Source organism: Callospermophilus lateralis, unplaced genomic scaffold, assembly GCF_048772815.1.
Source record: "Callospermophilus lateralis isolate mCalLat2 unplaced genomic scaffold, mCalLat2.hap1 Scaffold_530, whole genome shotgun sequence".
In the NCBI taxonomy this organism is placed as follows: domain Eukaryota; kingdom Metazoa; phylum Chordata; class Mammalia; order Rodentia; family Sciuridae; genus Callospermophilus; species Callospermophilus lateralis.
The window spans coordinates 282,750-308,599 of NW_027514463.1; the positions used below are offsets into that span (position 1 = coordinate 282,750).

Here is a 25,850-nt window from a genome sequence, read left to right on the forward strand (position 1 = left end):
GGGAGGGCATGCTGACCTAGTATAGCACTGGTCTAGTGGCATGGAGCAACATCGTTGTTATCTAAGGTTGAAGGATGCATTGCTTCTCTTTTAGCAGGCACAACTTTTGGTAACATGAGAATCTTCATGGTCATTGGTGGCTAGAGCTATGGGAAATCTAGAGTTGCTATGAGGACTACCTGGGTCCTAGATAGTGCCTCTAGATCCATACAGAGAAGATTAGAAAAGGTGAAAGACATATGGACCAGGCAGTGTGCACACTTTGGTGCAGTGTCAGCTGCAGGCATTTGCAATGTAGAAAGGCTACATGTGGGCAGAGAAGTAGTAAGGAAAAGCTAGGACCAAGGACAGAAGCCAGGGCTGGCAAAGAGTGCCTATGAGGTGGGACCTAGTTTGTTAAAGCACAGGACGGTAGGATCAGATCTGATTGTAGACACATAGGGCTTCAGGGAAGGACCAAAAGCAGAGCTTTGCCTGCCTGCTGTGTATCTACAGCTCTGGGGCCTAATCATGGATGCATTAAGCTAGAAACCTCACCTGTGAATTCAAGTATGGTGGAAGGGACATGGAGGTGTAGAGGATGGCTGTAAACATGCACTATTTTTTTGTGAGTGGAGCTGAGGAGAAACGTGTGCAGTGGCACAGAACAACTCTCTTCAGGCAAAGCTACATGGTGGTGGTGATGGTTAATGGGACTCTGGGTGCTTACATATGTTAATATCACCATGAAACAGGCTGGTGACACATGTGTATGTAACTTCAGAGGCTGCTAAATATGGCGCGCAGTGGCTCATGACAGGTGTTGAAAGTGGTATTGTGCATGTGCAACTGTCAGTCCAACATCTGGCAGGGTGCATGGATATGGCTGCAGGTGTACACCCATCACATGGGATTGTGCCTCCAGTATGGACTGCAGCCTTCATGTTCTCTTGCACAGGAAAAGGCTGTTTGGGGACCTTGGGTCTGGATTTGTGGCAACTATAGCTGAGGTTATCTTGGGTAGGCAGAATCTAGAGGTAGTGGTACAGGTGCTTGGAGACTGTGAATGCAAACACCTTTGAGGCTTTTTGTAGTAGGGAAAGATGCAGGGTTCCTCTGTGGCTGTTGGTTTCCTCAGTGGCAGTCTGTTTGGATCTAGCACCTGAGGTATGTAATGGCAAACCCTGAGGGAACGCCAGAAATGAAGGCTAGAGTTGTTTACAGGAGGAGACAGTGCAGAGGTTGTGGGGGTTCTGGGCAGAGTAGCCACTGGGGACCATGATTTCTTCTGCTGCAAGTTGATCCATGTGTTGCACCACTTCTTCTTTGTTTCAGGTCATCTCCAAATAGCTCATCTGTTCTTCTCAGTAATCTGGGTTGGGAGAAACTGAATCAGGACATTTTGGTACTACACTGGAAAGCCTAGGGTGATGGTTGTCACACTATTCTCCTTTTGCTTTTGAGTGGAACTGGTGGGCTGCTTACTCCCTCTTTGTGTTGAGCAGAGCTATGTCAGGGACTGGATGACGCAGAAGAGTGACAATAAAATTGCTTTTGGTGCAGTTATTCTGTTGTTTTCTTCTAATCTGTTTCTTTAAATTAAATGCATTCCTGAATTTTTCCAGATTTTTTTTAATGGACATCTTAAGTCAGGGATCTCCTTTTCTGCCATTTACTGAATAAAGTAATAGGAAGAGTGCAGTATTTGTTTCCTGCTGTGGACATAGGCAGCTGTGCAATGGCAGAGAGGATGAGTCCTGCCCACCCAGGTCTGGGTGTGGGGGGTTCTCACCTGCCCGCCATTGAGGCCCACCTGATCCTGGTGGGTCATCTCACTCACTGTGGGGGTATTGGGTGGTCTCAGGGGAGTCCCATCCGGTTCTTGATGGGGTCTTTACAGAATAGCCAGGCGCTGATCACAGTACAGGGGGCGGGCCATCCAGGAGCCAATCACCTAGGGCCATGCAGATTGTGGAATGTGCACTTGTGTTTATCATTGTCACCTGGCAACGACTATTTTGCCAGTTGGTTGGCAGATAGCTAATGGAAGAGGTGCTTTTGTAGGCCACTTGGTAGAGGTTGTTACCTAATTGTCTTTAGGATGGATAGAGCCTGGAGAAAGTTTGTTTATATAAGCCTGGGAGTCAAGTTTTTCGGATATAACCCTCTTGGGAAGATCCACCAGGCTGCCAAAAATTGTGAATTGGGAAGAATTAAACGTTATCTGGGACGTGGATGTCATATTGATAGCACCGATCATAAAAATAGGTAATAGGGTCTGGGAGGCCAGGGAATGAGGGGTAAGGGACCAATGGGCTGATGGAATTGAAGCCTGCACCATCCAGGCTGTGCCAATAGGAGCAGAGCAGAAAGGATACCAGTTCTCCTTTCACCAGAATATTTGACTTTAATATCCTGTGGAGTCCTCAATATCCAGGACCTGCACACCTTGGAAGTTCCGTACCCAGGACATCTAATGGGCAGCTAAACAAAACCAAATTTTTAACTGGTTTCCCAGACACTTAAAATTTCCCTATAAGGTCACTGATTTAAAAAAAAAAATACACACAACATCTTTTAAAGTACACATTTTCAAAAGCATTGAAAAATGTTGTGTCCTGAGAGCCTCACAAGAACTCTGAATTGGGAAGATGGCTCCTTGTTCTTTCTTCTTTTTTAATTTTTAAAATTCCTTCACACTAGTATATTTAGGGGTACACTAAAATAAGATTTTACTTATTTCTCACATGCTTCACTCACTAATTTATCAAATTCTTAGGATAACTCGGTGTCATCTTGATCATCAAACCATTTTCATAACAACAGTCTTGACAAGCCCTGAATTTTCTGCAAATACTTCATTAACTTCAGTTAGTGAAGTTAACTACCTTTAACTACCTTTCCACAGAGGACACTTGAGTTCACTGGCAGCTTTCACATTTTCCAAAACAACAAACACAGCATGCTATTTCAATTTTGTTATCACTTTAGACTAAAGTAAAAAAGCATTTGCCAAAAGATTCTCGCACAAAATTCCAAAATTGCTAATTCCACTGTTCCAGTATCCTTTCTTGTAGTTATCCATTACTGTGTATCTGTTCAAGCATGGAGAGTAGAGCATTGGTTGAGAGCATCTAGGCAGTGCAGGCTCTCAGTCACCAGGGCCAAGGGAGTAGCACACAAAGGATGCCTAGTCTGTACAGAGCTGCCTGCTGCTGCTCTAATGTAGCTTGCCCTACTCTGTTCTGAAGGGAATAAGAGTATCAAAGGTAGGCCCTGCTTGTGGTTTGTGCAATAGAATACTCTTTGACCCCAAATGTGAGCGCTCTCTGTGGTTATCAGTTTCACAAAAAACAAAATATCAGTACCTTTTTTTAGTTCCACACACAGTCATTTAGGGTCATGATGACACTAAGAAAATGTTTGCAATGAACAAAGACTTGCCATTCTGTGTATCAGAATACATTATTAACTTTCACAAATTACTTGTTTGCCAATGACCAAATGATAAGTGACTGGAACAGGATAAAAAGAATACTCAAATATCTGGAAGAAGAGTAAAATGAAATTGGTAGGTAGTGGCATGCACAGTTTTAAATGTGGCACAGAAATTATCATTAAATCATCTATTTGAGGAGCAATAAACAGCTCAAGCCATAATCAACAGCCCAATACCACTACTCTTCATCTTCAAAATATTGTAGCTGAGAAATTTATTTCATTTGTTAGACTTAAATTCCTTCTATTGCCAAGGACATAAATATTTTTTCTATGTTCATATGTCACTATCACTTGAGCATCTGTAAAATTAGAGTATTTTATCTGATTTAAATTAGAATTCCAAGGTTGGAAATGTAGCTCAGTGTTAGAGCACATTTTGCATGGCAAAGCAAAGGGTAAGGGTGCAATCCCCAGCAAAACAACAACAATAACATTGTCATCATCAACAACATAATAAATTTTAAAAAGAGAGGTAGGAAAAAAAGAAGTCTTCTTTCAAATTCATTATTTCTTAGAACACCTTTGCCAACATGAAGAAAGCATTTATATTTTCTTCTATTACATTTCTATATAGATATCCTATAGTGCATTTCATCTGTTGTAGATATTACTACACATACATTTCTCATATGTATATTTTACTTTAAATATGCAATTATAAGTTATTAATTTTGTTTTGGTGAGAATAGAAGAGAGCAAGTATAAAAGATTATTACTACTGAAAAAGTAGTGCTTTACTTTATAAAAGTTTCACATAAAAATACTAAACTTCTCAACTTTAGTATTTTTAAGTGAAACTTTTATAAAGTATTAAAGAATTATTCTTTAATTCTATTCATTTGTACTCATAAAATGAGTATGTTTTTAATGCGCAAGAAATGCACAGCTACTTATTTTGTATTTGACATATTCTACTATCTCAGAGAACTCTTACATAAAAACTTTCTAGGTGTTACTAGTTAATTAAAACTGAAGTGATAGGACTCAATTTCAAATGAAACAGTTCTTCCTCCTTTTCAATCATGCATTCATGGAGGTAAGAAATTGTAAACGTCCCTTGTGAAAAATTAAGACAGTATTAAATACTGAACATTGAAAATACCTGATTCATATATAAATCCCATATATATAAATACTGAATTAATTTAACCATACTAATTCATTTAGGTTCTTTTTTTTTGGCATTAAGTTTGCTTTCGGTTTGGCCTTTTATTGTTGTTATTCAGCCTACTTTACCTTTCATACTTTTAAAACTGAATTTAAATGCCATCCATGTCATGAGAACTGCCATAAATCTATTGTTTGTCTCACATTTCACTTAAGGTAAGGCACCATGAATTATGATGGTTCTTTATTTTGTTTATGAAGAAAAAATTAAATGCTGCCAATTATAGTTGTAATGCAGCCCGAATTATTGGTGGGATTCCATTGTCAGTGTTGTTAAAATGATAAGAAAAAAAATCATCTTAGACTCATTGAAATACATAGTTTTTAAAATATATTTTTAAAAATCACTACAATACTACTAACTTATTAATTGAAATACTCTTAGTTGATAAAAAGCAATAATATTGATTACAATAGCTACCAATTATGGAGCTGTTGCTTGTGCTACAAACTCTTCAGATGTTTTACATAGATTCTCCATTAAGCATCCTGGTAGTATCCAGGGAGATACTCAAAATTTTAATCCTTACTTTTTAGGAAATTGAGGGAGAGTAAGACTGTGGGATAACTAGTACATCACAGAGCCTAAAGTAGAATTCAAACTGAAGATGAGCTAAATCTCAAGTCCATCTTCTTTCTAGGCAAGTGGGCTACTCTGCTCTGGGGATGTGGTTCTGTGGTAGAGCCCTTCCTTACCTAGAATGTTTCAGGCCTGGGTTCCATCCCCAGCAATATGAAAACAAAGCAAACAAAAATAAGTAAAATCAATGGAACCAGTCACAGTCGCACATACCCATGATTCCATTTACTTAAGATGCTGAAGCAAGAGCATTGGAAGTTTAAGACCACAGTGGGCAACTTAGTGAGACCCTGCATCAAAATTGTTTATATAATAAAAATGTGCTTAGGATATGACTCAGTAGTTCAGTAACCCAGGGTGCAATCCCCAGCAGTATCAGAAACAAGAAATAAGAAGAAAATGTCAGTGGCGTAGGCTGATCATTCATTAATAAAATAAGTAATGACAGCTACTAAATAGTGTACCTTCTTCATAAGAAAATAGAGGAATTATGAGCTTTTTAATGTTTATAATTGCATAAATAGTAGTATATTTCAAAAGGTACCTTATGAATTCCTAATAAAGCTTCTTACTTGCACAGAACCCCTCTACATTATGCCTGTGCCTATGGCAATCCAGCAGTGGTGGCTCTTCTAGTGAAGAGGAAATGTAGCATCGACTTGTGTGACAGTGATGGCAACACACCATTGATGAAGGTAGATATAGCCAGTGGTTTTGCAGGAAATGAATTTGATGAAATGCTTAGAAGAAAAATTGGTTAATGCCATTTAGCTATAACTAATGAGTAAAACGTGAAATATTTTTCTTGGATTTCCAAAATTTATAATCTATTTCTTGGTTAAAACCAACAGGCCCTACAATATGAGGAAGAGGAATGTGCAATTATTCTTCTAGAACATGGTGCCAATCCAAATGTTCACAACAACAAGGGTGAAACTCCGCTCCACTATGTTATATTTTATAGGAACACATTAATAGCAAAAAAACTGCTTTCATCCAATGCAGATATTGAAGCCAAAAACACGGTATATACATCAATCACCATTATTTTAAAAATATTTAAAATGTTTCTTAAAATTAACAGTAATGCATGTTAAAAAATACTGATTATAGGCAAATTTTCTTTTTATTAAAATACTAGCAAATGTTGGAAGTTCTCCTCGTATTCTTCCTCCTTATTTTGTAGCTCATGTGTGTATTTGGTTTGTCTCCCTCAGTTGATGCAGAATTCTGAACTTCAAGCTTCTGTGAAAGAACCTGATGCGGTCCCCTTGAGCCATAGTACTGTGTGGTGTGGTGTGCATGGTTTGCTCCCACATGCTGGGCACACATGTTCTTCAGTTTGCTACTGGCAACTGCAGCACTTACTCCAATCACCTACTTTACCTCTATAAATGAGGTTATAACTCCTCTTTTTTAATATAGTGTGATAAAGCTTTCATGGTGGTTTCTACTGGTATATAAGAATATGGACTACATAATATATTATGAATCTCTTTCAAATGGGATTAAATTTTTGAAATTAGAGATTGGCAGTTAAATAGTTTTCTATATATATACTATAAAAATCATGTTCCCACTGGAATTTTTGAAAGGCTGATTAGGTCACTCATTGCTAGAATAGATAAATTATTGCTAGAAGTAGATAACTCATGGATTTCGCCAGCTGTACTATGTATCAGTCTTCAGCTTTGTTCCTTAAAAATGCCAGTATTTAGTATCTTTCATGATGCTACAAGTAATCTGTGTAGATCAACATAAATCTTGATGATACACAAAATTTCTGAATTAAATTTTGCCTAAAATTATAAGTAACTTTAAGTAGCAATTAAAGTGGATGAGAGTAAAAAGAATTTTGGAAAATAAGCAAGCATTATGTTACCAGGATTGTCATTACAAGTGAGAATACATTTTCAATGTTATTTTTATTAAGAGTTTATAGTTTTACACAGTAGTTGAATTCATTCCCCCAAAATCTTAATGCATGGAATTCCAGTTGAGTCCTTGATTCCCTCTTTTCCATCTGTCTACCCCTTCTCCTCCGTTCTCCCCCTCCTATTCTCCTGGACCTCCTTTCACCTATTTATTTATATTTGGTTGATTCTTTTTACATATACATAAGGGTGCAATTCCCTGTGGTATATTTATGTTTGCATATAACATGAATTTTAAAGATTTCCTTCTTCATTGTCTTCCCTTTTTCATTCTCTCTGTGCCTCTCAATCTTCTTTTTCTTTACTAATGATCTTCTTTACATCTTTTGATATTCTGTTCTTCATTTCCTTTTCTTTAATTAACTCCAGCTTCCACATATGAAACATTTGACCTTTGAGTTTCTTATTTGACTTATTTCACTTAGCATGATATTCTTGGATACCAACTCATTTACCAACAAATGACATAATGCATTTTTATGGCTGAGTAATACTCCATTGTATGTATGTGCACCACAATTTCTTAATCCTCTCATCCATTCACAGGCACTTGGGTTAATTTCATAATTTACCTGTTGTGAATTGTGTTACTGTAAACACACATGTGACTGCATTAATATACAGTTACATGTAAAATTTTGTTTTACTAATTTTGGGAAAATACTGAGGCATGGGATAGCTGTTTCATGTTGTGGTTCCCTTCTTAGATTTTGGGGAATCTCCAAACTGTTTTCCAGGGTGGTTTTACTAGTATGTTGTCCCACCAACAGGAACCCGGGCCACATGCATGCCTGGCGAGTGTGCTACCACTTGAGTAACATCCCCAGCCCCACATTCTTACCAGTATATATTACTGTTCGTGTTCTTGATAATTACCATTGTGGCTGGAGTAAGATAAAGTCTTAGTGTAGTTTTTATTTGCATTAACATAATTGCTAGAGATGTAGAAGACTTTTTCATATATAGTTTGGACATTTGTGTTTCTTTTGAGAAATTTCTGTTTAGTTCTTTTGCTCAGTTATTGACTGGGTGGTTTTTTTGTTTATTTGGAGTTTTTAAAAATATTTATATTTTAATTATTATTGAACACAATACATTGATTTTATTTATTTTATGTGCTGCTGAGAATTAAACCCAGGGCTTCACATGTGCTATGTGAGTGCTCTACCACTGAGCCATAATCCCAGCTCTGTGTTAGTTTTTTTTTTTTTTTTGAGTTGGTTATTTCTCTTTGTTAATCCCGTCTCAGTGGATTAGTTGGCAAAATTTTTTCCAGTTGCATAAAAATAATATATTTTTGTATTGAACTTTCTGACATGTAAGATAAATATCTCATCTTATAATAAGAGAAGACACAGGAACAATTATGAAAAAGCAACATAGTTTACTCAGACTATCAATTTTAAGCAGAAATTCCTTACATTGGAATCTGGGATTCTGATTTCATAAATAAAAAAGAATCAAGTGGACTTGTATAACATGGAGAAAACTTCCATGTTGCTGGAAAGCTCTCAGAAATATATTCCTGTAACTTCAATTGTCCACATGTTTATATCTACAATGAAAAATCATTGTCAAGTAGGTGTTAAGCAATGGTAAGGCTATTTCTGTACTACTGGACATACCATGCACAGTTGTGTAAATTTTCTCTAACAGTAAAACAAGGAATCTTTTCTATGCAGTTTGGTATTTCTGGAAAAGTAGATGTTCTTCAGAATATGATTGATACACCCTACTAGTGAATTGAGAATTTGGCTTGTTAATGAAATATAATACTTATATCCTTTACTAATATGTATTAGAGAATGGGGATATTGGGATATAAAATACAGTTTATGTCCTCAAGATGCTCTTGGTTGAGGAGGGTGCATGTTACATAACTCCAAGATGCCGTGATGAATGCTTGACAGCGGCAAAGATCCATGGAAACAGTAAATGTATGAAGCAGTTTTAGAAATGCTGGAGTTCATGTGGCCACTCTAGGCAGAGGAGAGGCATCTCAAAATGAAAGAGCAGCATGTATGGAAGCAGAATGGGAAGAGAAGAGAGTGGCTACTCGTAATTTACATTATTATTATATGCTTATGTTCATACAGTATTTTGTAAGGTTAACTTCAGTTGAAAAGTAGTAATTTGTGAATAAACTATATTTGTTGTTTTTCAGAGTGGCCAAACACCACTTTTACTCGCCATAAAGAAAAACAGACAGATGATGGTAGAATTTTTTATTAAGAATAAAGCAAACGTTCATGCAGTTGATGATAACGGAAGGTATAGTACTTTATATTTTTTTGGAAAAATGTTAATATTGTAGTAAAATCACTCAAGTTAAAAATATTAAATTAATGGGAATGACATAATTATTGGAATAGAGTGAAATTTTTGAACATAAACTAAAATTAAGGAGAAAAGCAATTATTCAAACTGAGCAGCATAAATAAGAGTATGTAGTATGATTCATATGCCCTTATAATTATTGGCTGATGATTACTATTTGATTTTGTTGATCACATTATGTTAGCTAGAGTTTTCATGTTTTGTAAAATATAGACTTTTAGTTTGTGCTTTTATTCAGTATTGAACTTTTTAAATTTTCTGAAATATTTCATCTTCTCCTGGTATAGTTTTCTTTTGGAAATGCTGTGTTGAGTATAAATAAATATTGAAAATTATTTTTTCCTTTATATGACTATTTGATTTAAATTACTTAATTTGTAGAATATTGATTTCAGATTTTTCCTAAATGACGTCTAATTAGTCTTAACAAATTTTGAACATTTATAATGAAAAAGAGTGTAACATATGCTTGAAATCTGTTTGCAAGATTATACATGTAGCATTGATTTCAATGCCTGGCAAATGCTTCTCAGAGTGAAGGACTGAAGCAACAATTATTATTATTATCACCAGTGCTACTGTTATTATGTTATACCTGCAAATACCTTTTTTACTCCTTGACCTTTGGCTGACTGTGAGTTACAATATATTACATCACCCTAAGAAAGAAATGGAGCTTTATTCATTGAAATCTTTGCCAACTTCAGATGAATGACCTCATCATAATTATTGTTCATTGAAGGATTTTAAGTTTGTAACTCTCCCCTTTTGGGACACGTGATTTATTTTTTATGTGTTTGTTTTCCTTTTAGACTTACAAATGATTTAGAAAGATAAAGATTTGATCTTCCAAGATGTATGTGTCTGTTAGTGTATGTAAAGATAAATGTCAAATTGGTAAAATGTATTACAATGGCTTTTTAACTAAATTTATTAAAATACCTAAATTTGAAGTTATCTCTCTTATTTTAGAACAGCCCTTATGTTGGCTGTAGAACATAAATCAACACAAATAGCTGAGCTGCTTCTTCATTGTGGTGTTAATGTGTCTGCTTCAGATAATTGTGGAGAGATTGCCTTGTCTTATGCCATTGCTAGAGGAAATACTGCGTAAGTATTTATATTACAATACCAATCAACATTAGATGTATATCCACAATAGTTACACCTGTTGCATCTTATATATGCATCTTATTTCATAGCATAACTATGTATGGAACCGTAGTGAGTTAGGACAGTTCATTAGTCGGAAACCCTTCGAAGTCTAGGCAAGAAACAGTGATGATACTTTGATTGGGCAAAGAGAAGGAAGGGGAGGGGTAATGGAGGCAAGAAAGATGGTGGAGTGAGATAGACATTATTACCTTGGTACAGGTATGACTGCATATATGGTGCAATGGTACATCTTGTGAAATCAGAAATGAAAGTTGTTGCAGTTGTGTCAAATGAATCAAATTGCACTCTACTGTCATATATACATAATTAAAATGGATTAGTTATTTAAAAAAAATTAGTAGTGATGTGTGCATGAGTCACCTTCAAGGTTTGTTCTCTCCTCTCTCTTCCCCTTCTTTTTTCTTTTTCTTCTCGTGCATGCTGGGAAATTTTCCTACCACTGAGATACACCACTAGCTAATATCTTAGGACTTTGTAAACCTTTATTCTTAGGGTTTCCAGCATTATCCAATTCATTTCAAGCATATCCCCTTCTCATAGGTACAGATAGTATCACACCTATGATTTTATAATTTGCAATTTGGGTCTTGAAATTCCCTGTTTAGCTGAAGTTAGCTATTCTACCATCCCCCTTTAATTTATCAAGGACCTAATGATCTCCTTGAAGTGTAAGGAAGATAATTCTGTAGTCAGATGGAGGAAAATAAATAGATTTTTAAATTGTTCCTTTGTCTCTGTCAGTTCTGTTGCTGTGGTGTTTCTGCCAGACCTGGCTCTGCAGTCTGGTAGTGAATAGCTTTTATTTCAAAATACCCTGACTGATCCAATCCCTGTCTTCATGGTAACCCTACACTTAGACTCAATAGTTACAACAATCTTTTTGGTTCTCATGCACTCATGCTTTTTTATTCAACAGTTGTTTCCAAGCAGAAGCACTCTGCTTTGACAGCTTGGCCTCTAGCTTTGGCCAACAAATACTAAGCACTCTGACCCTGTCCCCCCTTTAGGAACCTTATGTGGAATCCCCATATTAGCCTTACCCTTTGTGTGGTGCATTATCCTTTTAGGACTTTGTCTTTTCTGTCATAAAAATAAAATCATTCAAATCCATTAGAAAGCTTCAAGTAAAGCTTCAAGTAATCTCTGGAAGAGATCAGAGTTTTCTGTCATCTTGGCTAACAGATCTGTGCCCCAAACCTTCCATCCCTTGAAATAGATTTCCTTTGACTGCAGGGGGTTCCACCTCACTGTTTTCCATGGTGACTGCCAACTTTAGATTGGCACTTCTAGTAATTTTCCCAAGTAATGGCCAATTTCCAATCTGTTGGAATCGCTGTCTAAAGTTTTCAGCATTTATTAAGGTCTGCCTCAAAAGGAATAGATTAAGCAGATTCATTGAATCTAGGAGAGCTAAGCCCCATCATGACTCCTCAGTATCCATTGTGTTGAAGAAAATTTTGTGTTCCAAGTCAGTTGGAGATCAACATGGAAATGTAGCTACACTTGTCTGCTGATTCTGTTCAACTAGGTAGAGAAGAAATAGTAGTAGTCCAAGTTTTTGGCATTTGTTAATTTCTTGCCTTTGTTATTATTGATTAGTCTCACAGAAGGGGATGATTATATTCTCTAATTAAAGAAGATATTTATAAATAGAGTTATAAATTAATTGTTGATTTTCTCTGAGTTATAAAGCACAAAGAAGAGCCCAATTGATCATGAAAATTAGGACTCAGGCATTTTTTAAAATAATTTTAACTTTTGAATATTAGAACCTTGAAAAATACACATTAGTTCTAGTTGAGATTGTAAGTAGTTAAGTATGCCATTATTTTACTATTTTGTTTAACATGTTTCAATATTATCTTAGTAAATCTCCATAACAACCTGGTGAACTAAAGTGATACAACCCTTATTTTTTAGAAGGCCTTAAGCCTAAGAGAAAGAAGTTGTGCAAGAACAAAAAAACTATTTTTTACAGAGACAGGACATTTTCTGAGTTCAAGCTACACTAGTTAATATATTTACCTGTCTTGTTCTCAATTCATGATCGTTTCATCTTTTTTTTTTCTTTAATTATGTGTGCAGTGACACATGCATTTACTCCAGCTACTTAAGAGCCTGAGGCAGGACAATTGCTTGAGCCAGGGTATTTAAGATCAGCCTGATCATCATCATGAAATACCATCTCAAAAAACAGAAAAGAACATTGTATAAATAATTTTCAAGTTAACAAAATGTTTATAGGGCATACAGATTAGGAGAGCATATGAAAAATTTCTGATACTAGATCTAAAATATTATTAAGTATTGAATTATATTTGGTTAGTGTTTTCATATGAGTATTAAAATACCAATTTTATTACTTTTTTCAAATATAGAAACAGGAATTTAATTCTTCAATACATGAAAGGAAAATCTAGAACATCAGTAAATTTCAATCCAGGTAAGACTTAAAAAAATGAGTTACTCTTGGTGTTCATGCCCTGTATAAATAAGAGTAAGAAAGTTTGATCAACAAAAGAAAAGTGGAAAAAATAATGATCAAATTCCATTCATATTTTTTATATCTTTCTTGCTCATACAGAATCCAGGATATCTTAATAATTAACTATTAGAAATTTATCATCTAAATGATATTGTCTGAAGAAATTTTACATTAATTTTGACCCTGAAATTTTATGTCTTTGCAGAAGTAAGAATATTTTTAAATTATACATTCTGTTTTGTATATGGTCACATGATAGCAGATTGGACTTGTTATAAAACCAGGTGTTCTTGTCAACTTTTAATATCAGCTCCTATTGAGTTCCTACATTATGAATTTCACAGTGATATTTCTATACACACATATACAATACTTGAATCCTGACCACTCTCCGTACTTCCATTTTCCCCTCTACTCCCTTTTTCATCCCCAGTTACCTACCCTCTTCCTTAATGTTTCCCTCCATCATTTTCTAGTCATTCTTATTTTCTTCCCAGATTCTACATGTTACAGAGAGAATGTGATAATTGGGGTTTGTTCCTGATTTTTTCACCTTAACATGTTGACAACCCTTTCCATCCATTTTACAATTATTGTCTTTGTTTCTCTTTTTAACATTTTTATTTGGGGTTTGAAATATACCATTTCCTGGGCCTTAAAATTTCTACTCAGAAATCTAATATTTTTCTCATGTGTTTATAATTGCTTTGGCCCTTATTATAGATTTCAGTGTACCTTTGGTAATTTTATAGACTTTGATTTGGAGAAGTTCTTTTCAGGCCATGTCCATTTGGTATTCTAAAATCTTATACCTGGCTGTCCATAACTTTCACAAGATATAAGAAATAGTTTCTTTTATTCACTGAGAAAGCTTTCATTGCCTGTAGCCTGTACCTCTTCTCCATTATGTGTACCAGTGATTCATAAAATAGTCTATGAATTGTGTCTAGTGGTTTTGAAATTTGTTTAATATTATTTTGATTGTTGTTGATATTGTCTGAATGTGATATTTCATCATCAACTTCAAGCTCTGGTATTTTTTTCTTTCACTTGATCTAGTCTATGGGTCTAACTTTATCTGGATATATTTCTTTGAAGTATTGAGCTCTTTATTTCCAAGATTTCTAATTGATTCTTTTTCAGAATCTGTATTGAATTGTTCTTTCATACCCTGCATTGTTTTCCTTAATCTACTCAGTTTTTCTTTGCTTCATCTTTGAATTAATTCACTATTTTAGCATTTTTTTGAATTTTATTCTGGCATTTTTGTATATTGCATTATGTTTGGAAATAGTTTCTAGGGTTATTAACTATGAAACAGTCATGCTACCTTGCTTTTTATCTTTCTTATATTTCTATATTGAAATTTGTACGTCTTCAGGGATATATATCTTTTCCACATTTATTTGAGTGTCTGCTTAGGAAACTGTTTTCCCTGGATGATGTATCTTATGTTATTGGTTAAATGTGTGATGTTGAATTATTTTCCTAATGGTGTCTCTATTGTAGTTTTCTGTGTCTTCTCTGTGACTCCTGAGTGGTGACAGCTTGCACTGTTAAGTAACAACTTTCTTTGTCAGTGTTGTGAGAGTGGAGTCATGTTAGTGAAATAGTGATATAGGCAGTAGAGTATCTGAAATGCATTTTCTGTGGTGGTTCCTCCATACTTGTCAATAATATAGTGTCTGCAAATATATGGGAGATACCTAGGCTGAGAACCTGCATAAATGAAGATCTCAAACTTGCATAATTCTGTAAGAGTTTCTTCATTTATTTCTAGTCTTGCTTTAGTGTGTCCAGACCACTGAATTTTAGTCATCTCTTTCCATTACTAAATGTGTGTGTTAGGTTAAAGCTTTTTATCTCTGTTCTTATTGTTAATTTTATTTCAGCACCAGGTTTTATTTTATTTTTTCAGATATGTATGACAGTACAGTGTATTTTTTACATACATGGGCTACATCTGATTCTATTTAGGATCAGAGAGAACTTTTGGCCTTTGGTTTTTTTGGTATTGGCTTATTTCACTAAGTATAATATTCTCAAGTTCCATCCATTTACCAGCAAATGCCATAAATTTCATTCTTCTTTATGGATAAGAAATACTCCATTGTGTATATGTAGCACATTTTCTTTAACCTTTCATCTGCTGAAGCTCACCTAGGTTGTTTCCTTAGTTAACTATTGTGAATTGGGCTGCTGTAGACATTGATGTGGCTGTAGTATATTGATTTAAAGTCATTTGGATATATATAGGTATGTATGTATATGTGTGTGTGTGTGTGTGTGTGTGTATGTGTGTGTGTGTGTGTGTGTGTGTGTGTGTGTATATATATATATATATATATATATATATATATATATATATATTTGCCCCACTCTCCATCATTTCAACTTAGGAACTCATTTCCTCAACAAGACTTCTGAATTGCAACAAATAAAATCAAGATTCAACTGGGGTGATAACTAGTTGAATGGTGTTTCCATTCCAAATTTTCAGAGGAATCTCCATACTGTTTTCCAGAGTACTTGCACCAATTTGCAGTCTCACTAACAAAGTATGAGTGTAACTTTTTTTCTCACATTCTCTCCAGCATTTATTGTTACTTGTATTCTTGATAGTTGCTATTTTGACTGGAGCAAGAATGGAATATCAATGAGGTTTTAATTTGCATTTTCTAATTTCTAGAGAAATTGAGCATTTTTGTGTTTTTTTTCCTACTTTTTATTGATTTTATGATTTTTTAAGTGCATGACAATAGTGGAATGTACTATAATCCTTATTACACATATAAAGCACAATTTTATCTCTGACTCTAAAGTATGTTTATGTCAATTTATGCCATTTTACATGTACTTTTTTTGCACTACAATTTCTTTTTAATTTTTATTTTTTTAAGTTACATATGACAGTACAATGACCTTGACATATCATACATTTGAACCACATGAGATACAATATCTCATTTTTGTGAGTATACAGATTGTAGATTCACATTGATCATGCATTCACATATATACACCAATAATAATAATGTCTATTTCATTCTACTATCCTTCCTATCTTTCCAACGTCTCCTCTCCCCTCCCATCACTTCTCTCTTCTTAATCTAAGGTAGCACTATTCTTTTTTTTTTTTCTCACATCTTCATACATGTATTTTGTATAACAATGAGAGGCTCTCATTCCACCATCCCTGCAATTCCCTTTCTCCCTCCTTTTCCCTCCCACCCCTCTTCCCTTTGTATAGGTAATCTTCTTCCCATGCTCTTCCTCTCTTCCCCATTTTGAGTCACCCCCCTTATATCAGAGAAGACATTTGGTATTTGTTTTTTGGGGACTGGCTAAATTCACTTAGCATAATCTGCTCTAATGCCATTCTTTTCCCTGCAAATGCTGTGATCTTATTATTTTTTAGTGCTGAGTAATATTCCATTATGTATATATGCTACATATTTTTATCCATTCATCCATTGAAGAGCATCTAGGTTGGCTCTACAGTCTAGTTATTGTGAATTGTGCTACTATAAACATTGATGTGGCTGACTCCCTGTAGTATGCTGTTTTTAGGTCTTTTAAGTATAGTCCTAGAAGAAGAATAGCTGGTTCAAATGGTAATTACATTCCCAGTTTTCCAAGGAATCTCTATACTACTTTCCAAATTGGCTGCACCAATTTCTAATCCCACCAGCAGTGCAATTCTGATCAAAATCCCAATGACATTTCTCACAGAAATAGAAAAAGCAATTATGAAATTCATCTGGAAATATAAGAGACCCAGAATAGCAAAAGCTGTTCTAAGCAGGAAGAGTGAAACAGATGGTATCACTATACCAGATCTTAAACTATAATACTGAGCAATAGTAACAAAAACAGCATGGTACTGGCACCAAAACAGGCTGGTGGACCAATGGTACAGGATAGAGGACACAGAGACTAACCCACAAAACTACAACTACCTTATATTAGACAAAGGTGCTAAAAGCATGCACTGGAGAAAAGAGAGCATCCTCAACAAATGGTGTTGGTAAAACTGGAAATCCATATGCAACAAAATGAAATTGAATCCCTATCTCTCACCATGCACAAAAGTTAACTCAAAATGTATCAAGGGTCTAGGAATTAAACCAGGGATTCTGTATCTAATGGAAGAAAATGTAGGCTCTAATCTTCCTCATGTGGGGCTAGGCCCCAACTTCCTTAATAAGATGCCTATAGCACAAGAGTTAAAACCAAGAATTAACAAATGGGATGAATTCAAATTAAAATGTTTTTTTCTCAGCAAGAGAAATAATATGTGAGGTGAATAGGGAGGCTACATCCTGGGAACAGATTTTTACCCCTCACACATCAGATAGAGCTCTAATCTCTAGGGTATACAAAGAACTCAAAAAGCTAAACACACACACACACACACACACACACACACACACACACACACAAATAAGCCAATCAACAAATGGGCCTAGGACCTGAACAGACACTTCTCAGAAGAGGATATACAATCAGTCAACAAATATATGAAAAAATGCTCACCATCTCTAGCAATCAGAGAAATGCAAATTAAAACTACCCTAAGATACTATCACACTCCAGTAAGAATGGCAGCCATGATGAAGACAAACAACAAGTGCTGGTGAGGATGCGGGAAAAGGGTACCCTCATACACTGCTGGTTGGATATTGAGCATTTAAAAAATATATTTGCTCACCAATTGTATTTCTTGTTCTGTGAACTACCGGTTTCAGTTCCTTTGCACATTTATTGACATCTTATGACCACTATAAGAGAATATTAACTATATTGGGTTGTGTGTGTGTTAAGTTTTTTGATTTTTTTTTCATGGGGGCAAGTAGTGGGGATTCAACTCAGGGGCAGTCAACCATTGAGCCACATCCCCAGCCCTGTGTTTTATTTTTATTTTTATTTTATTTTTATTATTTTTGTTGTAGATGGACACAGTTTACTTATTTACTTGTTTATTATTTATTTATTTATTTTGACGTATTGCTGAAGGTTAAACCCATGGTCTTACACCTGCAAGGCTAGTTCTCTAACACTGAGCCCCATACCCAGCTCTGTTTTGCATTTTATTTAGACATAGAGTTGCTCAGTGCCTCACCATTGTTGAAGCTGGATTTGAACATTTGATCCTCAACCTCCTGTGCTGGTTTGTTTTGAATTCTTTATATATCCAGAAGACTAATGTTCTGAGGTGCAGGTGGTAAAGATTTTCTCTCATTTTGTAGGTTTGAGTTTTGTGTAGGGATAGGGATAGGGGTTCAATTTGATTCTGCCACATTCTGCCACATGCCATTTTTGTAGCACTATAGTATAATTTCAGATCGGATCTTGTGATGTCTGCTGTCTCCTTCACTTTTTTTTCACTAAGGATTGTTCTGAATATTCTGTGCCTCTTGTTTTTCCAAGTGAATTTTATGACTGCTTTTTCTATTTCTTTGTGAAATATCATTGACATTTTAATAGGAGTTGCATTAAAATTATAGCATTTTTGTAGTATGTCAATTTTGGTAACATTAATTCTGCCAATCCATGAACATTTGAAATATTCCATCTTCTACGGTCTTCCTCAATTTCTTTCTTTAGTGTTTGGTAATTTGCATAATAGAGGTCTTTCACTTGTTAGATTGTTTCCTGATTATTTTATTTTTTAAATTTTTTTGAATCCATTGTGATTCATCAGCTGATGCATAATTTGGTTACAGGATCATAATTGATTTATGAGTGTTAATTCTATATCCTTGTACTATGCTGAGTGTGGTTATGAGTTTTAAAAATTTTGTTTTGTAGTTTTGTGTCTTGTACATATAAAATATTGTTGTCAGCAAATAGGGATATTTTGAGCTCTTCTTTTCATATTCATATCCCTTTAATCTCTTTTTCCAAACTGCCCTGGTTAGAATTTCAATATTCATATGTTGACTAGAAGTGGGGAAAGAGGGCCCCCTTGTCTTTTTCTAGTTTTTAGAAAGAACGTTTCATTTTTTCCATTTGGAATCATGTTAGTCTTGGGTTTTTTGGTGTAGAGCTTTTAAAATGTTCAGTGACAGGCTGGGGATGTGGCTCAAGCGGTAGCGCGCTCGCCTGGCATGCGTGCGGCCCTGGTTCGATCCTCAGCACCACATACAGACAAAAATGTTGTGTCCGCCAAATACTGAAAAAATAAAATATTAAAATTCTTTCTCTCTCCCTCTTTCTTGCTCTCTCTCACTCTTTCTTTAAAAATAAAATAAAATGAAATAAGATGTTCAGTGACCTTTGTATTATCCCCAGTTTTTTTTTTACCATTTTGAACATGAATGAATGCTGTATTCTGTCAAATGCTCTTTCTTCAACTATTGAGATAATTATGTTTTTTAAGTCTATTAATGAATTCTGTTTTGATTTCCATAGGTTGAACCAACCTTGTGTCCCTGAGATGAACCCCACTTGATCATGGTGCACTATGTTTTTAAATGTATTTTTTTTCAGTATTTCATTAAGAGTTGATGCATGTATGTTCATCGGGCATATTTGTCCAATTTATTTCTTTGGTGTATCTCTGTCTGGTTTTGGTATCAGGGTTATTCTTCCTTCATAGACTGAGTTTGGAAGTGTTTCATCCTTTTCTATTTCATGGAATAATTTGAGGAGTATTGGTGTTAGTTTTTCTTTAAGGGTTTGGTAGGAATTGCCAGAGAATTTATCTAGTTGTGGACTTTTCTTTATTGGTAGGTCAAAATATTGACCTATGAAAAATAAGTTGCTTCAATAATGCTAGAAATCTCTGGGTTCAGTGGTACAAACCTATAATCCCAGCAGCTTTGGAGGCTGAGACAGGAGAATTGTGAGTTCAAAGCTAGCCTCAGCAATGGCTAGGTGCTAAGCAACACAGTGAGACCCTTTCTCTCAATAAAATACAAAGCAGGGATGGGATGTGGCTCAGTTGTTGAATATCCCCAAGGTCAATCCCCAGTACCAAAAAAAAACTACAAATGAGAAAAAGAATTATGAATATGTGTAAATGTTCATGAATCATTCAGGTAACAATTAAATAGGAAAGGGAAAATATATTTGAAAAAAATAGATCTCAGTGCTTTTGTGGTGCCAGTGATTGAACCCATAACATCATGAAATTGAGGCACATTCTCTGTGAGTGGGCTACATTTAAAGCTGTTGTCTTCCACTTTTACTACTTTTTTACATCAGTATAGGACATGAGGGCATATAGATTGCATGCTGAAGAAGTGTGGAGTCTATAAACATCTTCCACTTATGAGTAGGATTGAGAAAATTGACATCATATTGTATAACACAGTACTAAATGGACCATCCTGGTCTCCTGGGATCAGATAAACTCTTCTTTATGGAATTTAAAAGTCTCAATATATAATAGTTTGGGCTGGGGTTGTGGTTCAGTAGTATAGTGCTCACTTAGCGCATGATAACACTGGATTTGTTCCTTAGCACCACATAAAAATAAATAAAATAAAGAAATTGTGTCCAACTACAACTAAAAAATACTTTTTAACAAAGTCATAGTTTATAAAAATGTCATCAAAAGATCTTTTACATCTACCTTGGCATGTGAAATAAGACTAGAATGTGAATAGAATGCATGAATTGAAATACTCCTCTTATTTTGAATGGTGAATATAAACTCAGTCTATATAATTTTAACAGTACAAGTCTTTTGTACTCCTCCTCCTCCACATCATCATCATCATCACCATCATTGTCAGCAGCATCATCATTATTTATTTCACTGTTGGGATTGAAGCCAGAGCTCCTTCATTCTATGCAATACATTACCACTTAGCTCTTTCCTCTGCCCTACCAGGAGATTCTCTCAGAGTAAATGCCTTGTTTGTTGTTGTTGTATTGTTTTGTTTTGCTTTATAGTTCTAATGAAGTGGGAAAGAATTTCTTCTATATGGAGAGACAATGTTTGGCTCATTCTGAAAGCATGAGTGAGTTCATAGCCTATTTAAATATTTTATCATATCAGCTATTTCTACATAACAACTTGCTGCTACCTCCCTAGTGCTTCTTTCTATATTTCCCTATCACCATGTGGCATGGATAAGAGTGTATAAACTCTGAAGGTTGTCATCTTTCAACACTTTTGTCCCTAGGGGAAGTAAAGTTTTGGTTGTACCACACATAAGATAGAAAAAGTAGCTGGAAGTAAGAGATGAGCATATTTGCCGTCTCCTACACTGGAATGTCTTTGTAAGCTTTCTGTCTCTGATCTGTTTACTGCTTTTCTCTAATTTCTGTAGATGTGTTTTTTCATACATTTGTTGACCATCTGTATTTCTTCTGTGAAGTGCCTGTTGAATTTCTTTGCTCATTTATTAAATGGGTGGTGGGTGGTGATGGTGTTATTATTAGTTTTAAGCTGTTTTTTTGTTGTTGTTATTATTATTATTATTTCTTTATCTATCCTGGAATTTAATGTGTTTTCTGAGGTGCAGGTGGCAAAGGTATTTTTTCCTATTGTGTTGGCTCTGTTTTCATGTTCTGGGTTTTTCTCTTTGCCGTGAAGTAGCTTTTTAGTTTGATGGAGCACCATTCATTGAAAATTGATTTTACTTTTTGTTCAGGGGCCTGCCCTTTCAGCATCTACTCTTGGGAGCTTGAGGGCATACAGAAATCCCTCCAAAGACAGTTGCAGATAATTGTTTCTGCTATATTATGCAGCAAAACTAGCTTTCATAGTGTCTATGTTCCAATTTACGTATAGCAGTCATGATAGGCCACAGGGGATACAAAACATAATATTATGGGAGTCCTGCCACCAAGAGTCTAGCAACTGCCTTGTACCAACTGGGGAGTAATTTCTTGTCAAAGGAGCAGGTAAATGGTGCTTGCCAGTGTTCTGACAATACTCTGTTCCAAAACATAGTGTTGTATGTTAGGACATCCCTGCTGCACAATGAGAAAGATGAGCAGTCCTCCATGTAGATCCAAGGTCAGGCCCACTAACAACTTCTTGTGTTTTAGAGATTTTATTAATAAGTCAATTCCTGAGCTGATATGTTGGAGTTTTGGGCCTACGTATTCTTCTATATGGTGCAGGGATTCTGGTCTAATACCTAAGTAATTGATCCACTTTGAGTTGAGTTTTTGTGCATGGTGGGAGGATTAGTGTTCAATTTAATTCTCCTACATATGGATTTCGAATTTTCTCAGCACCATTTGTAGAAGAGGCTATCTTTGCACCAGTATATGATATTTATGCCTTTGTCTAGTATGAGGTAATTATATTTATGTGTGTTTGTCTCTATCTTCTGTTTCATTGGTGGTCTTACCTGTTTTGTTGCCAATGCCATACTGGTTTTTGTCTTTGTAGCTCTGTAGTGTAATTTGAAGTCTGATATTTTGATACCTCCTGCTTCATTTTTCTTGCTAGGTATTGTTTTGGGTATTCTGCCTCTCTTGTTTATCTAAGTAAATTTCATTATTGCTTTTCCTGTTTCTGTGAAGAACATCTCTGGGCTCTGGAAGGGAGTTGCATTGAAATTTTATAGCACTTTTGGTAGTATGGTAATTTTGACAATATTAATTCTGCCTATCCAAGAACATGGGAAGTCTTTCCATACCCTAGGACCTTCCTCAATTTATTTCTTGAGTGTTCTGTAATTTTCATTGTAGAGGTATTTTACCTTTTTTGTTAGATTGTTTCCCAAGTGTTTTTTATGCTATTTTGAATAGGATAATTTTCCTAATTTCTTGTTTAGCTCATCTTTTATTGGAGTATAGAAACAGGTACTTTTGTATCCTGCAATTTGATGAATTCATTTATGTTCTAGAAGCTTTCTAGTGAGTATTTTTTGAGGGGATTTTCTTAATATAGAATCATGTTTTCTTCAAACAGTGCTCGTTTTAGCCCTTCCTTTCCTATTCATATCCTTTTAATTACATTCCTTTGCCAAATTCTCTGGCAAGAGATTAAAGGACCTGATTTGTTCAGCTCTCTATTTATCATTCAGTCATGAATTTGGTCTTCTGTAGTTTTATTCATTTATGATCCAATAGATGGCAGAGTATTATCTCTACATTTTGTATTTGCTAAGACTTGCATTGTGTACTAATAGAAGTAGTGAAAGTGGGCATCCTTGTCACATTGCAGTTTTTAGAAGAAATTCTGTAGTTGTTCTCCATCTATAATTATGTTGTCTTTCAGTGTGTCATGTATAGCTTTTACAATGTTGAGGTATGATTCCTTCATTCCTGTTTTTTCTAGTGTTTAAAGCATGAATGGATGGGGTATTATGTAAAAATAGATGCTGCATCTATTTTGATAATCAAGCGTTCTCATCTCTGTATCTATTTGTGTGATGAATTACATTTATTGATTTCCATTTGTTGAATCAGTGTTGCATTCCTGGCATGAAACTTACTTGGTCATGTGCACTATTTTTTGAAATCTATTTTTGTATAAGATTTAGCAGTATTTTATTGAGGATTTTTGCATCTATGTTCATAAAGGATATTAATCTGAATTTTTCTTTTTTTTCATGAATCTTTGTCTGAACTTAATATCAGTGTGAGATAGGCTTCATTTAATGAATTTGAAGAATTCCCTCTTTTTCAATTTCAAGAAATAATTTGAGAAGGATTGGTATTGTTTCTTCTTTAAAGGTTTGGTAGAAATTGGCTGAGCATCCATCTAGTCCTAGGCTTTTCTTTGTTGATAGGGTCTTGATGACTTTTTTATTCTCATTATTTGAAATTGATATCTTTAAATTTTCTATATACTTCTGGTTAAATTAGGGTAGCTCATGTCTCCTGGAATTTACTGATGTCTTTTAGAATTTCTAGCTTATTGGGGAATAGATTTTGAAAAATAGCTTCTATTTATACTCTGTTTGAGTGGTATCTGTGCTGATCTTTCCATTTTCATCAGAGGTTTTGGTACTTTTTATTTTTCTCGGATAGCTTTGTTAATATTTATCAATTTTGTTCATTTAAAAAATTTTTGATTCATTTCTTTTTCAGTTTTTACATCTTGATTTTATCAATTTCCTTGATTATTATTATTTCCTTTATTTTGCTGATTTTTGTGTTTTTCTTTAGGTCCTTAAGATATAATATTAGATTATTGTACTCAGTAACTTTCTATTCTTTTAATGTATGGCTCAATGCTATAAAAATTTCTCTTAGAACTGCCTTCATAGTGTCCCAAGGGTTTTTATATATTGTATCACTATTCTCATTTACATTTAATTTTTTTATTTAAACTCTGATTTGTTCATCTATCTGTTCATTATTCAATAGTGAATTTAGTCTCCTAGTGTTAGTTTTTTTAAAAATTTTCATCTTGTTGATTTCTAGTTTTATTCCATTATGGTCTGACAGAGTTCAAGGCATTAGCGCTATTTTTGGTATTTGTGAAATGTTTCTTTATGTACTAAAATATGGTCTATTTTGGAAAATGTTCCCTGTGCACCTAAGAAGAAAATGTATTCAGTCATTGATGAGTAAAATATTCTGTGCATTTCTGTTAAGTCTAAATTATTTATTGTAATTTTAGTTCTATATTTAATTTTTGTTGGTATGGTCTTTCTAGTGATGAGAGACACATCTTAAAGTTCCCAATATTATTGTGTTGTGATCTGTTTGATTATTGATATTGAGAAGGAGCTCTTTGATTACTTAGATGCTTCATAGTTTGGAGCATATATGTTTACCACTATTATTTCTTTCTGTTGTATTACTCTATTAAGCAGTATGAAAATGGAATTTTTTATCTGTTCTGATGAACTTTTTCTCAAAGTCCATTATGTCAGATGTGAAAATAGATACACCTTGTTTATAACATCCATGTGAATGATATGTTTTCCCCATCCTTTCACAGTTAGTCTGTGTATATATTTTTCTAAGAGGTGAGTCTCATGGAGACAGGCTATTGTTGGGTTCTTTTTTTTTTCAATTCAATCTGCCAGTGTATGTCTGTTGATGAGTTGAGTCCATTAACATTCAGTGTTATTATTGAGAGATGATTTATGTTTCCTGTTATTTTGGTTCATTTCTAGTTATCAAGTTGAAATAGATTCTACTTTGATTAACTATTCTGTTAGTTTTAGTTTCTGTATGTTTTTTATTTGTGTATTTTATTTTTTCTTATTAAAATATTTATTGGGTTTTATAATGCCAGCTTTCTAGTTGTGATTTTTTTTAACTTTTGTTATAATAAACAAAATAGACAAATAAACAAAAACTTCCATAATAGGAAGTTTTTATCTCATATTAAAATCTGATATAATTTAATATTCTATGCAGAATCTGTTTTCTTTCAGAGCTTAGTATATATTATTTCCAGACCTCCTAGCTTTTAGGGTCTTTGAAAAATCAGCTGAGATCTGGATCAGTTTGCCTCTGAATATGACCAATCATTTTTCACTATCAGGTTTTAAAATTCTATTATAAGTAAAATTCTATACTTATTCTGTGTGTTAGGCATTTTCATACTATTGTGGATAGGAGTGTTGTAATTCTATACATTTGGAGTTGTATATACCTTCTGTGTTTGATTTTTCATTTCATTCTTAAGATTTTGGAAATGTTCAGTTATTTCATTGAAAAGATTTTTCATTTTTTGTTTTGAAATTCAATACCTTCATCTATCACAGTGAATCTTAAATTTGGCCTTTTCTTATTATCCCATATATATATTTTTAAATTC

At 34.5% G+C, this 25,850-nt stretch overlaps 1 protein-coding gene across 1 annotated transcript in view; it reads left to right on the top strand.

The window, feature by feature from the left end:
* The window catches only part of LOC143389283 (uncharacterized), a 98,928-nt gene that overhangs the window by 37,589 nt on the left and 35,489 nt on the right, over nt 1-25,850 (top strand). Inside the window, exons 3-7 of the mRNA XM_077108337.1 lie at nt 5,792-5,922; nt 6,079-6,252; nt 9,326-9,432; nt 10,471-10,608; nt 13,053-13,117. Coding sequence (XP_076964452.1) covers nt 5,792-5,922; nt 6,079-6,252; nt 9,326-9,432; nt 10,471-10,608; nt 13,053-13,117 — 615 coding nt within the window. The remainder of the gene's footprint in view (nt 1-5,791; nt 5,923-6,078; nt 6,253-9,325; nt 9,433-10,470; nt 10,609-13,052; nt 13,118-25,850) is intronic.